The 13684-nt window shown below is 42.8% G+C and overlaps 6 protein-coding genes and 2 non-coding genes across 10 annotated transcripts; 4 read left to right on the forward strand and 4 right to left on the reverse strand.

The window, feature by feature from the left end:
• The first annotated feature begins 203 nt into the window (after nucleotides 1-203).
• LOC6526684 (probable tyrosyl-DNA phosphodiesterase) lies at nucleotides 204-2489 on the forward strand. Of its 2 annotated transcripts, none has more exons than XM_039371220.1 (5): nucleotides 204-396; nucleotides 451-997; nucleotides 1053-1445; nucleotides 1501-2098; nucleotides 2159-2489. In XM_039371220.1, exons 1-5 carry the CDS (start codon nucleotides 321-323, stop codon nucleotides 2294-2296), a joined length of 1752 nt encoding a protein of 583 aa, XP_039227154.1. In that variant the 5' UTR covers nucleotides 204-320; the 3' UTR covers nucleotides 2297-2489. The 2 variants fall into 2 exon arrangements, with proteins under 2 accessions (XP_039227154.1, XP_002087790.1); XM_002087754.4 differs by having other exon boundaries at nucleotides 206-396; nucleotides 1056-1445.
• A 317-nt stretch (nucleotides 2490-2806) lies between these two features.
• Nucleotides 2807-7845, forward strand: LOC6526685 (abhydrolase domain-containing protein 2). Its single transcript, XM_002087755.4, has 5 exons — nucleotides 2807-3232; nucleotides 6135-6304; nucleotides 6367-6721; nucleotides 6787-7136; nucleotides 7200-7845. Exons 1-5 carry the CDS (start codon nucleotides 3078-3080, stop codon nucleotides 7364-7366), a joined length of 1197 nt encoding a protein of 398 aa, XP_002087791.1. The 5' UTR covers nucleotides 2807-3077; the 3' UTR covers nucleotides 7367-7845.
• Nucleotides 7846-8317: 472 nt separating this feature from the next.
• Nucleotides 8318-8399, forward strand: Trnas-aga. Its single transcript has one exon. It is a non-coding gene; the product is annotated as a tRNA-Ser (tRNA).
• A 149-nt stretch (nucleotides 8400-8548) lies between these two features.
• On the reverse strand, nucleotides 8549-9879 carry LOC6526687 (zinc finger protein 879). Of its 2 annotated transcripts, none has more exons than XM_002087756.4 (2): nucleotides 9741-9879; nucleotides 8549-9682 (listed from the first exon to the last, which is right to left on the reverse strand). In XM_002087756.4, the coding sequence occupies exons 1-2, from the start codon at nucleotides 9773-9775 to the stop codon at nucleotides 8620-8622; spliced, it is 1098 nt and encodes a 365-aa protein (XP_002087792.2). In that variant the 5' UTR covers nucleotides 9776-9879; the 3' UTR covers nucleotides 8549-8619. The 2 variants fall into 2 exon arrangements, with proteins under 2 accessions (XP_002087792.2, XP_015053292.1); XM_015197806.3 differs by having other exon boundaries at nucleotides 9737-9873.
• Nucleotides 9737-11489, reverse strand: LOC120320450 (zinc finger protein 664-like). The gene is made up of 3 exons (XM_039371221.1): nucleotides 11377-11489; nucleotides 9987-11319; nucleotides 9737-9921 (listed from the first exon to the last, which is right to left on the reverse strand). The coding sequence occupies exons 1-3, from the start codon at nucleotides 11382-11384 to the stop codon at nucleotides 9892-9894; spliced, it is 1371 nt and encodes a 456-aa protein (XP_039227155.1). The 5' UTR covers nucleotides 11385-11489; the 3' UTR covers nucleotides 9737-9891.
• A 322-nt stretch (nucleotides 11490-11811) lies between these two features.
• On the reverse strand, nucleotides 11812-11893 carry Trnas-aga. Its single transcript has one exon. It is a non-coding gene; the product is annotated as a tRNA-Ser (tRNA).
• A 162-nt stretch (nucleotides 11894-12055) lies between these two features.
• Nucleotides 12056-12636, reverse strand: LOC6526690. The gene is made up of 2 exons (XM_002087758.4): nucleotides 12265-12636; nucleotides 12056-12197 (listed from the first exon to the last, which is right to left on the reverse strand). The coding sequence occupies exons 1-2, from the start codon at nucleotides 12608-12610 to the stop codon at nucleotides 12088-12090; spliced, it is 456 nt and encodes a 151-aa protein (XP_002087794.1). The 5' UTR covers nucleotides 12611-12636; the 3' UTR covers nucleotides 12056-12087.
• A 123-nt stretch (nucleotides 12637-12759) lies between these two features.
• Nucleotides 12760-13238, forward strand: LOC6526691. Its single transcript, XM_002087759.4, has 2 exons — nucleotides 12760-13032; nucleotides 13097-13238. The coding sequence occupies exons 1-2, from the start codon at nucleotides 12786-12788 to the stop codon at nucleotides 13216-13218; spliced, it is 369 nt and encodes a 122-aa protein (XP_002087795.1). The 5' UTR covers nucleotides 12760-12785; the 3' UTR covers nucleotides 13219-13238.
• Nucleotides 13239-13684: the final 446 nt, after the last annotated feature.

Here is a 13684-nt window from a genome sequence, read left to right on the forward strand (position 1 = left end):
AGGAAAAATATTGATGACAAGTTGCAAATTTAATTAAATATATTGTAAGCCATCGATGTTATTAATATGAGGCTGAAAACTGTATTGTAAGGGATTGTCCATAATTACAATATTTATTTCTATAACTTTTAAATATAAATTAAATTAAAGTAAGCCTTGGCAATTTTTGATATTTCCAATTGGCCAACGGTATTTTTGCAATCGATTAACTGCCATCGCCAGCTAAGCGCGCTTTGTTTTTTTTGGCACAGCATTTGCGAAATTCTATTTGTGTTAATTGTTTTGTTGTTATTGTTGTCAAATAATAAATATAAAGCAACATGAAGGAGTGTCCCTATGGCGAAAAGTGCTACAGAAAGAATCCCATTCATTTCGGCGAGTTTTCCCACGCTCACCGTAAGTAAATTCCAATAAAATGGATCACAAGATTATATTTGCCTCTTTATTTAGTGGATGCCATCTATGAGAAGGGAAATGGATCGGGAGACTACGAGATACCAGCCAAGTACTCCAGCGAGATGATCCACACCCAGTTGAAGTTGCTGGAGAAACTGTTTCCTAAAGAATCAGCCAAGAAGGAGAAGGAAGCCCATTCCTCGGGCTCAAAACCACCCGTAACTGCTCCGATTGCCAGTGGATCCTCGAGTTCAGGGTCCTTAGATACCAAGCCCAGTGGATCCTCGAGCTCCAGGCCAGCTGCTTCCCAAGACACCTCAAACCTGGCCAAAAAACAGAAGCTGAATGCCAAGAACATCAAGGACTACATTCCTGTGGTAATCGAAAAGGGTGGGATGGCCAAAAAGCTGGAGCGGGCCGCTCCATATAACATGTTCCTCACAGCGATTACGGACTCCAAGCCCACGCACTCGGAACCATTGAGCATTACGCTCCAGGAAATCCTGGACGAGAGTCTGGGCGAGATTGAGAGCACCGTTCAGATCAACTTTATGGTGGACATTGGCTGGCTTCTGGGACACTACTATTTCGCAGGAATACTGTTAGTAATATCTGATTTATAACTACTCATCTTGGTGATGCAAACGCTGAACTTGCAGGGACAAGCCGCTTTTGGTGCTCTACGGCGACGAATCTCCGGAGCTGCTTAGCATCGGCAAGTTCAAGCCGCAGGTGACGGCCATTCGTGTCAGGATGCCCACGCCCTTTGCCACCTCGCACACCAAGATGATGTTCCTCGGCTACAGCGACGGCTCCATGCGGGTGGTCATCTCCACGGCGAATCTGTACGAGGACGATTGGCATAACCGCACGCAGGGCTTGTGGATAAGTCCCAAGCTGCCTGCTTTGCCGGAGGATGCGGATACGGGCGCTGGCGAAAGTCTGACGGGCTTCAAACAGGATCTTATGCTGTACTTGGTGGAGTACAAGATAAGCCAGTTGCAGCCTTGGATAGCTAGGATCCGCAAGAGCGACTTCAGTGCCATCAAGTAGGACACAGCCAAAGCATTGTAACGTAAACCTATTAATAGTTTCCCTCCACAGCGTTTTCTTTCTGGGCTCTGTGCCCGGAGGTCATCGCGAGAGCAGCGTGCGTGGTCATCCGTGGGGTCACGCTCGCTTGGGCTCTTTGCTCTCCAAGCACGCGACGCCCATCGACGATCGTATACCTGTCATCTGTCAGAGCTCGAGCATCGGCAGCCTGGGAGCCAATGTGCAAGCCTGGATTCAGCAGGATTTCGTCAACAGCCTAAAGAAGGATTCCACACCTGCGGGCAAACTGCGCCAGATGCCGCCCTTCAAGATGATTTATCCCAGTTTCGGAAACGTCTCGGGCAGTCATGATGGCATGCTGGGCGGCGGTTGCCTGCCCTACGGCAAGAACACCAACGATAAGCAGCCTTGGCTCAAGGACTATCTGCAGCAGTGGAAGTCCAGCGATCGTTATCGCTCGCGCGCCATGCCGCACATCAAGAGCTATACGCGCTTCAATCTGGAGGAGCAGTCGGTGTACTGGTTCGTTTTAACCTCCGCCAATCTGTCGAAGGCAGCCTGGGGCTGCTTCAACAAGAACTCGAATATTCAACCCTGCCTGAGGATCGCCAACTACGAGGTTGGCGTCCTATTCCTACCCAGATTCGTGGTAGGTTTGGTGCGATTGTTAAATCAAAGTTAATTGTAACTAAGGTTCTTTGCTTTTCAGACTGGCGAGGACACCTTTCCATTGGGCAACAATCGCGACGGCGTGCCTGCTTTTCCACTGCCATACGACGTTCCATTGACGCCCTATGCTCCAGATGATAAGCCCTTCCTGATGGATTACCTACAAGGTTTACATTAAGATACCTCTTTCGAAGCTTCCTCAATAGCTTTAATTGTGTTGTTTTTGAAACTTAAACTTTGTTTCTATATCTGTCCTCTGGCACCTAATCACTTTTTATATCAGTACGTTTATTTATTTTTGTTCTATATTTATTTAAGAAAATACAATATGATTTACTTTATCAACATTAAAATTCTCCGCAAATTAAAAACAATGTTTGTTTGTTTATTATAGGTGGCTAGAGATGGTAGTTTATTGTTATAGTTAGCCGATGCGCAGAAAATACCACAGCTAATTGTCCCCACTTACTTTGTCAACTACTTCAAAGGCGAAGCTACAAGTTGCAATTGCATTTCAATAATGTTATAATTCATTTCATTCAATAATATAATATATTGATATCATTTGAAACGCTTTAATTTTGGCGCCCAAGCTTAAAATACTGAAAGTAGGCAACCGATAGTTGCCCAGCACCGCCCACGCAGTCGGTATTTTCAAATAGCCCCGCCAGCGGTCACACCACATCTATCAGTTGAAAAAAATCGCAGCAGGCGAATTTTCAGAAATTTCGAGCAGCATTTAAATCCGGTTTGCGTGGAAAGTGTTAACATATTTTCGCCAGCCAAAAAACTAACAAACGTACAGATAAAGAAAACCAACAACGCGAATTACCCGGGAAAACACGCGGAGAAGCCGCAAGGAGGTGCGCAAAATTGCAGGATAAGCGGAGTTCGATTGGATGACAAGGCGGGCCACATCCTCGGATCCTGGCTAGAAATTTGAAGCACACAGCGCCACCATGTCCACCGCCTTCCTCACCCTCATCGCCGTCATCGTGTGCATCCTGTTCCGCATCCTCAATGTCCACAGCCAGCCGCTGAAGCCCAGTGTGTGGTGCCTGGACGCACAGTTCCTGGACTGCCTCTACAAGATCGCGCCCGTCCTGCGGGAACCGTAAGTAGTCCGGGTAACAAGCGGGTCGTAATCGTGTGGAAATCATCCTTTAGTCCTTGCGTCACAGGGTCACAGGTGTGGCCCTTGTAAGATTACATCCGTCGAAATCGATATTGTAGCACATAGCTGAAGTTAATATTCGCTTTTCAATCCATATTTAAATATGTATGTATCATCAACATATTAATGTAATGAATTGTAATAACCGCAGAATAACGAATATACATAGAAAGCAATTGGATTCTATATCAGTCATAGAACTACTCATTTTTAAGGAGTTCAATGAAGTACTGCAGCTGAGTTGCTTACTATGCCATCAGCATCACAGTCGCGCCAAAATATTAGTTACACCGATGACATAATTACGCCAATCGGTTTCGCTGATAAACAAATCGGCAATCATCTCAAATTACTTTAAACCACCAATTAACTCGCATGTGCAAAATAATAGGTATTGTTTCACGCAGTTCGTCGAATTCCCAGCTGGCGAATGAATCATGAATGGCAATTAGTCAATAAAACTGTTGTCGCTGTCTAAATAATTCAAAAACTCATCAGCATTTGCAGCTACTATCTGCGAAATGCAGCTACGAACTCATTGATTAAATGCAATTCCACCACTATCAGCCAATAAAATGGTTTGTGTGACACATGTGTTCAATATATAGGTACCCCTCTATAAAATAAAAAGCACTCGTTTCTGTCTCAAGTTTCGTTATCGGTGAAATAGTACCCCTTACTCATGATATATGTACTTCTGCGGTCACAGGCTAAATACAAATTCAGTAGGTTATCCGGCATAGAAATTGTTTTCAATTAGGATTTCTATTTGCCAGCTTAACAAAGGTTATCAGCTTAGTGATAGAGAAATTAAGTTTAAGGGCAAAATTATTGATGAACTTTCGTAGTTTCCTTCACGAACATTTTTCGTTGGCTGTGTGTGGGCGCCTGGAAAATTTTCATTCGATTTGCAATATTTTGTGTAAATCTGTGAAAGCCCTCGGCGTTTCTGTCTCGGGACCCAGAAGCCACATAATTAAATGGAATCTTTCTTTGGTTTTTAATTTACTTTTTCTACATGTCTGCCAGAAGGCGCGATAAGGATTAATAACAATACGAGTATAGCTCAAAGTTCGCCCCACAATTACGCAGTTAAGACGGCGACTAACGCCTAGCAACCCGATTTTGGCCACAAATTTCCCTGTCACTCGATAATCGCGTGGGGTTTCCTCAAGTTATATATACATATGTCTATATATACGTTTCTGTATCGAAATGTAGGTTGATAATGAAACGATTGCCGGCGAATTGTTGGCGCAGTTTCTTTTAAGCACTTGTGCTCTGGCGATTCAAATGCCGGCACTACCTGTGAATGTTTTGCCTTTTTTGTTTTGGCTTTTTGCCCAGTCGTCTGCCGCTTTTGTTTGACAACAAAGATTGCGTAAGCAGCGTTCTCTCGACCGCTCCGCAGCTTTCTTCTCCTCTCACCTGTGATTTCTCACCTGACAAACCGGTTGAAAGGTGAGATTTAGTCTGCTAAAATGCTCGAGTGCCTATTAATTTCCGACACCTCACTGTGCATTTGTTCTACCCACGATGTTAGCTTAGAAATTTGAACAGTAGACCTCGTTTACTAGCGTAATTAATTTTATTTTCATCTTTTCTATGCACAGAAAGTTGGTTTCAAAAGAGTATCACTTTATACATGTATTTGTATATTTAAAAGTTCTATCACTTGTTATTTTTACTCAGCTCATAAAATGCGACCTTTAAGTTAAGTAAATAATTACGTAGTGTTTTCCCAAATTGGCTCATAAACAGTGGGATTATATTGCCATTGTGATATAAGAATACTAATATACACAATTACTAACAAAGTAGGATCCAGTGCCGTAGAGTCTAGAGGCTCTAATTTCCTCAAAGAAGATTTTTCAAGGGGTGCGTCAATGGAAAGAAACCTAGGATGACTCATTAGCACCGTGTGTCGCTCACTTTTAGCTGAAAATTTAAACTTAAAGGTGGGAAAGAATGGCAGCTGTTTTTGCTTTTAGGCTAGCGAACACATTATCTTGTTTTACGATACATTTCTATATGTATGCGGGGCATTATTCATTAAGTACACGGTGTCATATTGACACTGGCATTTGTGCCAGTTCCCAAAGTGGCCACGCCCCTGCCCACAAACTTTTCACCATTTTACTTTGATTGATACTAATTGAAAGGCTACTGTTGCCGAGCTCACAAATGGATACACAAAATGGTATCACGTTTTTGCACGGCTGACATGACTCTTGCTACACGCAGGGAAAAGTACTTTGTAAAGTGCTTAAATCAACTCAATCAGAATAAGTTTGATTTCAAAAAAGAGAGGGCTTTGAAGAACAGGAAGTATAAGTATACCTCTTTACTTTGTTAGTTCTAAATTCGAAATTGTTAAAATATACTTTTCAATTGACAGTACCTTTAGTGGCGAACATCCGACTTTCTCCATCTAATTCTGGTGTTGCTGCGTGTACTCAATTAGGTTCAATTGGTTCTAATGCTGTTTGCTGAATTGCGGCTTTGTGCATTTAGTGGCATTCTCGTTCGAAATTGTAAGTCATCGCATTGAAAAACTTGGACGCAGATCAAAATTCAATTTGTGTGAATTATATTTGCGCAAATTTGGCAAATTGCCTGCTAACTAAACTGGAAGCAATTGTGTGCAGATTTATCATTGCCATAACTCAAAGTGCAATGTCAAGGGCAAACAAGTTCAGAATAAAATAAAATGTATGCATGTACATAGGTGGCCAACGGAAAGCCAGTTGCTTAATCAGCATTCATAGTAGGTTTTTGACCCATACGCTATTTGCTGACTTAAGAATATAAATTTGTAATCCATTCTTTCCACACATTTCAGGTACATTCCCCCGCGACTCTGGGGCTTTAGTGGCCATGTCCAAACAGTTTTGCACAGCATTGTGGGCCGAGTGCGGTGTCCCTGGCCACTCGGAGAACGAGTGTACATGTCGCTGCAGGATGGTTCCACATTGACCTACGACTTGTACCAGCCCCTCAACGAACAGGAGGGTAAGTTTTTCCGTCTAATCCTGATGCATTGCCTGTATTAAACGTATACAATACTTCCGCAGATGACATCACGGTGGCCATTTGTCCGGGCATCGCCAACAGCTCGGAATCGGTGTACATTCGCACGTTCGTGCACTTGGCCCAGTGCAATGGATACCGCTGTGCGGTGCTAAATCACATTGGCGCACTGCGCAGTGTCCAGGTGACCTCCACACGCATTTTTACCTACGGCCACACGGAGGATTTCGCGGCCATGGTGGAGCACTTGCACCAGAAGTACCGCCAAAGTCGAATTGTTGCGGTTGGTTTCAGTCTGGGCGGCAATTTGGTCACCAAGTACATGGGTGAGGACCAGAAGACAAAGCCCAACAGCGTCATTGGTGGCATATCCATATGCCAAGGCTACAACGCCGTCGAGTGAGTTGCTGTACAAACTATTTATATTGGAATGCTGAGCTAAGTGATAAATATCTCTATTTCAGAGGCACCAAGTGGTTGCTCAACTGGCAAAACTTCCGTCGTTTTTACCTGTACATCATGACTGAGAATGTGAAGAGCATTATCCTGCGACATCGACATGTCCTCCTGTCCGACGAGGTGAAGACTCGGCATAATCTAAACGAGCGCGAAATCATCGCTGCTGCCACTCTGCCCGAATTGGATGAGGCTTACACAAGGCGGGTGTACAACTTCCCCTCCACCCAGGAGTTGTACAAGTGGAGCTCGTCGCTGTTCTACTTCGACTCGATCAAGAAGCCCATGATCTTCATCAATGCCAAGGATGATCCCTTGATTCCAGAAGATTTGCTGCATCCCATCAAGGAGTATGCCAGTAAGTCTCCCTACTCTCTATCTTAATTTGCTATCAGCTTGCTTATTCAATCTTTCCCCTCAGCCACGCGTCAAAACACAGCCTACGTGGAGGTGGCCCACGGCGGTCATCTGGGCTTCTATGAGGGAGGCTTCCTGTACCCGAACCCCGTGACTTGGCTGGACCGCACGCTAGTGGCGATGGTTGGATCTTTGGTCATGATGCAGGACGTCGGGAAGGTGGCCCCTTAGGCCTGGTCGCGTTTATCACACGCACACACAACTATTTAACGCTTTTGTGTCAAAATTGGTTGTTGCCGTCGGATATGAATCTTTGAAGGAACCTCGGATCGGAACCGAGCCCGAAAAACATACATATAGTTCTAATATATGATATCGATGTGCAGCAAGTAAAAATTATCAGCCGCGCTAGCAGTGAAACATAAATTGATGTATACTTTTGCAAAGTGCATTTAAAACGGAAATTGCAGTTTTTTGACAACGGTTTTTATGCTTTTTAATAACTTTTCGAAGAGCTAAAATACAATGTATCAGTTGAACTCGTACCTTAGTTAGTTAACGCGACCACATGTATCCATGTACTTATGTCTAAGCAAATTCCTATTTATTAGCATTTTCCTTTATGATCTAACACAGGTTTTAATTACGTATATTTTTATATGTGAAATGTACACCAGACACCGCACAGAATATACGATGTATGACAGTAATTATAAATTCCTCAAGTCCTCGACCGCACCACAAACATATAAAATAGCAAGAAGATTGCCTTAGTGTATAACTCGTTTTGTAAGTGTGAATATGATTTGAACTATTCATTTTGTACTACGATGCATTTCACGGAAATCAAAGAGAAACCAAATGAATATTTGCCCAATGTCGGCTTCATTTTTGTATACTTTTTCTGAACTTTACCAAGTTGATAGTCAGATGGAAACGCGATTTGTTTACCAATGTAGTGGAGTATGGAGGAATATTTATAAATGTATTTGTAAACGTATTTATAAATGTATATTGAAACAAATAAATTACAGTTGGTCAAAAATATTCCCCTTATTTGTGGCAGAGAATTTTTGATTACAGCATATTTTAAAGTTTGCTGTTAACTTGGCTATGGGTTATACATTTTACATTTTCTTTACATCTAAGCTAACACTGGTTTTGACTTCATTCGTAGCAAGAGCAGTCGTGGCCGAGCGGTTAAGGCGTCTGACTAGAAATCAGATTCCCTCTGGGAGCGTAGGTTCGAATCCTACCGACTGCGGTGAATTAAGTTTCTTTTTTTTTTTAATTTTCCTTAAAAATTATTTATTTTCTAATATTTATTTTTTTCCTTTTTCTATGTATTAGGAAAATTTGTTTGCTAGATTTTTTATTCTAGCTTTTGCATACATATGCTATTAAAATATCACGTTTGAAATATTCCCTAGATGGGATTATATTTTATAAACAAAAAATATTCTTATTATGAGGCTTAGATTTAATTAGGCCTGAGAGTCGGCCTCGTCCTCATGAAAAAGTTCCAAGTGCCTACGCAGACCACGGTTTTGGGTAAAAGCCCTCTCGCATAGGGAGCACTTGTGTCGCTTTTCTCCAGTGTGGCTCCTCATGTGCTTCCGGACATCTGACTGCGACCTGAAGACCTTCTCGCACAGATCGCACTTGTACGGCTTTTCTTCCGTGTGAATCCGCCTGTGTTGGTGTAAGCCAGATGAATCCGTAAAGGCCGACTGGCAGATGTGGCACTTGAAGGGTCTTTCGCCCGTGTGAATCCTCTTATGTCTTTTGACCGAAGCCATTTCTGAAAATGACTTCTGGCAAATATCACAAGAGAAGGGCCTTTCCCCCGTGTGGGTCTTGTAGTGGCGGCGACAGTTTGATATGCTCGGGAAGGTCTTGCCGCAGAGGATCCACTTGAACAAAGAATATCCTGCGAGCTGGCTGGCTTGCTTCCTCATCTCTCCTTTGGCGGTGTGCGTGCTGGTGTGTATCATCGGTTCGGTATTTTCGTTGTTGTCCGCTGAGGACATTGGACTGGGTCCTTTCCTTCTGTGGTGTCGCAGAATGTGCAGCTCTAGGAGGCGTGGACTCTGATAGTACATGTGGCACTGTGTGCAGGCGTGACTCTTATCCTCACACACTTCTTCGGGGTGATCACTATTAACTACTTCCTGGGCCGTCTCTTCATCAGTGCACGCCGTAGTTCCTTCTGAATGGACCTCCTCCTCTTCTTCTTCTTCGATGAGTACTCCCTCGTCGGAGTCCGATAGCTCGATGATTTCATCCTCCTCGAGAACCGCGTCATGCACTTCCCAGAAGATCTGGTAGCTGCGTTCGTAGGTTTCTATGATCGCAAACGCACTGTGGGCATCTTCCAGACAAGGTGGGCAAATTGCGACCGGAAATGAGTCCCCTTTCTCAACTTTAAGGCCGGTGCATTTGGAAATCATATGGGCTATTGAAATTCCAAGGTCCTGCTTTTCTTCGAAAATGTTTACCATGTTTTCGGAGTCTGTCAGGCAAACCCGACACTTGTTGTCCATTACCCTGAAATTGAACGAAACTAACATATCGGCTTTCCACCAAATTGATCAAACGTACTTACAATAAATTTGCGGTTGTATTTACTAGATATTTCATGTATTAGAGGGAATAGTTTGTTTACCATTTCGGCGTTGCTTTCAGATTGCAGGTTGCATAAACACCCTGTTCCCATAACATTGGGCTGTTGGGCGCATTAACATATGTATGTTACATTATCGACTGTTATCGAATTTGAAAACATTCTTGAATAACAGATAATTCAAATTATAATAATTTGCTATAAGGAAGAGAAGTTTTTTTCTAGCACCTTGCCGTGACTCTTGACATGCCTTCGAAAAAGACTTATATTCTTAAGGGCTAAGCCGCAATCCTCACACTTAAAAGGTCCTTTCGGCATATGTAGATTTCTGTGATGGTAGAGGCTGGTTGGCGTTGAAAAACTGGACTGGCAGTCAGGACACTTGTAGGGTCGTTCTACCGAGTGGGTTAATTTATGTGCCGCCAGGCGATACTTATTCAAAAACCGCTTGTCGCAGTTATCACATTTGAAAGGTCGTTCATTCGAATGGATCCGTATGTGTGCAGTAAGGTTCGATAAATCCAAAAAGGCCGAGTGGCAAATGGAGCATTCGAAGGGACGTTCGCCCGTGTGTGTCCTTATGTGGCAGTCAAGATTACCGCGTGTCGCGAAGTTCTTACCGCAATAGTCACACTTAAACGGTCGTACGCCCATATGATTCCTTGTGTGGCGTTCTAGGTGGTTCTTAAACCGGAAGGCCTTCGGGCAGGAAGCGCATACGTAGGGTCGAATGTCGGAGTGTATCTTCTTGTGGTGGTACAGGTTACTTTGGCCCAGAAACGACTTGCCACAGATGTCGCACTTGAAAGGTCGTTCTCCCGAATGTCGGATGGCGTGCCGAACAAGAAAGCTTTTCAGTCGGAAGGACAGCGGGCAGCTTGGGCACTTGAATGGTCGTTCTCCCGTGTGGATGCGATTGTGCGCTTCGAAGGAGGATCGATTGGGAAAGGACTTGCTGCAGTAGGAGCACTTGTAGGTCTTCCGAGCACGACAATCGTTGTCGTTGGAATATAGTTTTTTGGTGTCTGTCTCACTTAGCTGATCAGCAGATGCAGGAGTTGCAGTTTGTGGAATATCCTCTACTTTCTTGTCCGCTAAGACGCCTTCTTTGGATTCACTTTTATCCAGTTGCTGACTGGAGTCTTCCGGTTTGGTGCCAACGGTTCGATCACACTCATCTTCTGATATCTCATAGATTTCATCCGCATTGTAATTGCACTTTTGTTTTCCATCCGCATCGTGCGAAGTCCCACTCTCGCTGTCCGATATTGTGTACACCTCTCCGTCTAGGAAATCCTCCTCCAGAACCGCATCCTGTGCCTCACAGAAGATCCTGTAGCTGCGCTCGTAGGTTCCAATAATGTCGAATGCACTCTGGGCATCCTCTAGACATGGTGGACAAATGAGCTCGGAAAAAGTGTCCCCTTCTTTAATATCACAGCCAGTGCATTCAGAGATCATGTGTGCTATCGAAACCCGCAGGTCTTCTTGTTTTCTCTCGAAAATGTTTACCATTTTTTCGCTGACTCCCAGGCAGACTCGGCATCTGTCTTTGAGTGCACTGAAATGGCGGGCAAGGACTTTAGAAACTTTAAAATTTACGAAAACAGTTTCTTACGCTTTCATTTCTAAATAAGAAAAGTGCTTGTTTACTTTTTGTGGAGAACAAGATTTAGATACTTAACAACATATGTTTTCTTATCGGTTATCGATAGCCAACGCATGTGCCCACAACAGTGCAATGTGTGGTAACAGGGTGTTCTGTGTACGTGCAGTATGAATGAATTCTCAAATTGTAAACAAACTGCATAAATATGTTTAAAAGAAAAACAAATTAAAATAAAAGGGGTTGGGGAGATTTGTATTCCCAAATTGTTTACCAAATGTGCGAAAGCCTTAGATCAAGCAATTTCATAAAATTTTGATGGAGAAGGACTTATTAACACGTTAAGTTCTGATATTGCACACCATAAGTTCAGCTATACGTGGTAAAATTATAAATAAACGTTAAATATTTCTTATAAGTAAAAGTAAAAAAGAATTTTACTTCTCTCGCAGTCGGTAGGATTCGAACCTACGCTCCCAGAGGGAATCTGATTTCTAGTCAGACGCCTTAACCGCTCGGCCACGACTGCTGTTGGTTTACTTGGGCAAACTGGCAACTAATGTCGATTGCATGGAGAGCGAAAGACTGTGGGCATTTTATAACACTGCATGGGTGTTATTTGAATTTAAGCGCGAATTTGAACGCGGCACCAAAATACTTTTTGTTGCTTTCTTTTAAGCTGAAAGCAGAGTTTTAATTTTTTTTAAACCTTTATTGAGCGCATTAAAATTTACAAAACTGCTTAGGACAATTTTCACGACAGCAACAATTAATGCCGCATTTGGTGTTCATGCCCAGGCACTTCTTCTCAGACCAGGCAAAGGAAATAAGACCTAAGCAGATCATAAAATAAGTTATATAATTAAGCAAAGAAACTTTCTGAACTATCTAAATACTCACGGGCAAATCCAGCTGCCAAGCGTTCGGCATTTTTCTTATTTAGATCACAATCGGACATACATACGAAGGTGAAGGGCTGGCCTGCGCCACAATGTGTGTCCAGGAGGCAACGATTCACGGCTTGGCAGTTGCAGGGACCAGTACTTTGACTATTTGGAGCCTTGTAGACGCAATGGGGTCCGCAGCAGGCATTGTCCCGAGGCGGAAGTTTGGGCTCCTTGTAGCCTTTGCCATCGCAGTTGTTCAGGCCAATGAATGGATAGCAGGACTTCTGGTTGCAGCCCGATATTATGGCCATCAAGCAAGCCAGCAGTTGGAAAATCAGCAGAACTCGTGTGGCCGTCATGTTGGTTACCAGGTCACTCAAATGATCCAACCAAAAGCAGCCTGCTTTTATACCCGCATATCTCCATGTATTTACACAATTGCAAAAAAGGCCGAATTAAAAATAGCCCAAATTAAGTTGGAATAGACTATATAAGGCTCGACACCCTTGGCATTTCATCTGAGAAGTCTTCGAAATGGTTGCCAAAATTCTGCTGAGCCTGCTGCTCCTTGTTGTTGCCACCGAGCTGGCTTCGGCCCAGTGCCCCCAAAAACTCTGCCCAGTGGTCAGGAACTCGAATCCTCGGTGCAAGGGAAAGCTTCAGTATCAGTGCGTGTGCGATTTCACCTGCTCCGAATGGGATAAGCCCTGCAATTGGGTCCTATCCTGCAAAAATGAAATCGACGACATCAATGCCGTTCGCAACAAGAAAAATAAGCTAAGTAAGTTTGGGCACTCATATCCTTGATAAAATTGTTCTCCATTTACGATTACATTTTCTTGCAGGTTTGCTTACGTTGCCTAACCGAAATCAGCAGGAGTGTTTGGACATCAATATCAACACCCACAAGCATCCCAATTGCTGTAACTTGTTCTGCAAGGCTAATGTTAAGGATGTGTGTTTTTAAATAAAATTATGATCGTCGAATATTATGGTTTAAAACTTCCTTTTTGTCTGTGGCGTACACTATAGCTTAAATTATTTGGATTTGGGAGAATGTTTTATATAAGGCAATACACTATTGAAAATCAAGTAATGCGTTTTGTCCTTCGGTATGGCTGTATTATTATCTAATTTCATTTTTTTAATGGTGAACGATTTTTCCATTTCTAAATTATTTACTCTTTTTCCAGAGAGTAATTTCTGATTTTTAACCGGACATATTAATAAACAAAATGCAAGTATTCAAAAAAGTTTACACCAACGATTTTTCAATAAAGGCAGTTCAAGAATTTGAGAATTGGTGGATTATAAATAACAATTGCGTTTTTTTATTAATTGGGTTCAATACCCATATTTTTTTTTAATATTTTAAACTAAAATTTTATTCATTATTATTTTTTGACTTTATTTAATGTTAGTTTATGCAGCTG

This window comes from Drosophila yakuba, chromosome 2L (assembly GCF_016746365.2).
Source record: "Drosophila yakuba strain Tai18E2 chromosome 2L, Prin_Dyak_Tai18E2_2.1, whole genome shotgun sequence".
NCBI classification, from domain to species: domain Eukaryota; kingdom Metazoa; phylum Arthropoda; class Insecta; order Diptera; family Drosophilidae; genus Drosophila; species Drosophila yakuba.

Coding starts and splice junctions, on each gene's coding strand:
- LOC6526690 (XM_002087758.4), bottom strand. CDS start 12,610: ATGACGGCCACACGAGTTCTGCTGATTTTCCAACTGCTGGCTTGCTTG. Junction 12,198..12,264: donor CTTGGCAGCTGGATTTGCCC/GTGAGTATTTAG, acceptor TGATCTGCTTAG/GTCTTATTTCCTTTGCCTGG.
- LOC6526685 (XM_002087755.4), top strand. CDS start 3,078: ATGTCCACCGCCTTCCTCACCCTCATCGCCGTCATCGTGTGCATCCTG. Junction 3,233..6,134: donor GCGCCCGTCCTGCGGGAACC/GTAAGTAGTCCG, acceptor CACACATTTCAG/GTACATTCCCCCGCGACTCT. Junction 6,722..6,786: donor CAAGGCTACAACGCCGTCGA/GTGAGTTGCTGT, acceptor TCTCTATTTCAG/AGGCACCAAGTGGTTGCTCA.
- LOC6526687 (XM_002087756.4), bottom strand. CDS start 9,775: ATGAAATATCTAGTAAATACAACCGCAAATTTATT. Junction 9,683..9,740: donor AATACAACCGCAAATTTATT/GTAAGTACGTTT, acceptor GTTCAATTTCAG/GGTAATGGACAACAAGTGTC.
- LOC6526684 (XM_039371220.1), top strand. CDS start 321: ATGAAGGAGTGTCCCTATGGCGAAAAGTGCTACAGAAAGAATCCCATT. Junction 1,446..1,500: donor AGCGACTTCAGTGCCATCAA/GTAGGACACAGC, acceptor TTCCCTCCACAG/CGTTTTCTTTCTGGGCTCTG. Junction 2,099..2,158: donor TATTCCTACCCAGATTCGTG/GTAGGTTTGGTG, acceptor TTTGCTTTTCAG/ACTGGCGAGGACACCTTTCC.
- LOC6526691 (XM_002087759.4), top strand. CDS start 12,786: ATGGTTGCCAAAATTCTGCTGAGCCTGCTGCTCCTTGTTGTTGCCACC. Junction 13,033..13,096: donor CAACAAGAAAAATAAGCTAA/GTAAGTTTGGGC, acceptor ATTTTCTTGCAG/GTTTGCTTACGTTGCCTAAC.
- LOC120320450 (XM_039371221.1), bottom strand. Junction 9,922..9,986: donor ATGTCAAGAGTCACGGCAAG/GTGCTAGAAAAA, acceptor CTGTTATTCAAG/AATGTTTTCAAATTCGATAA.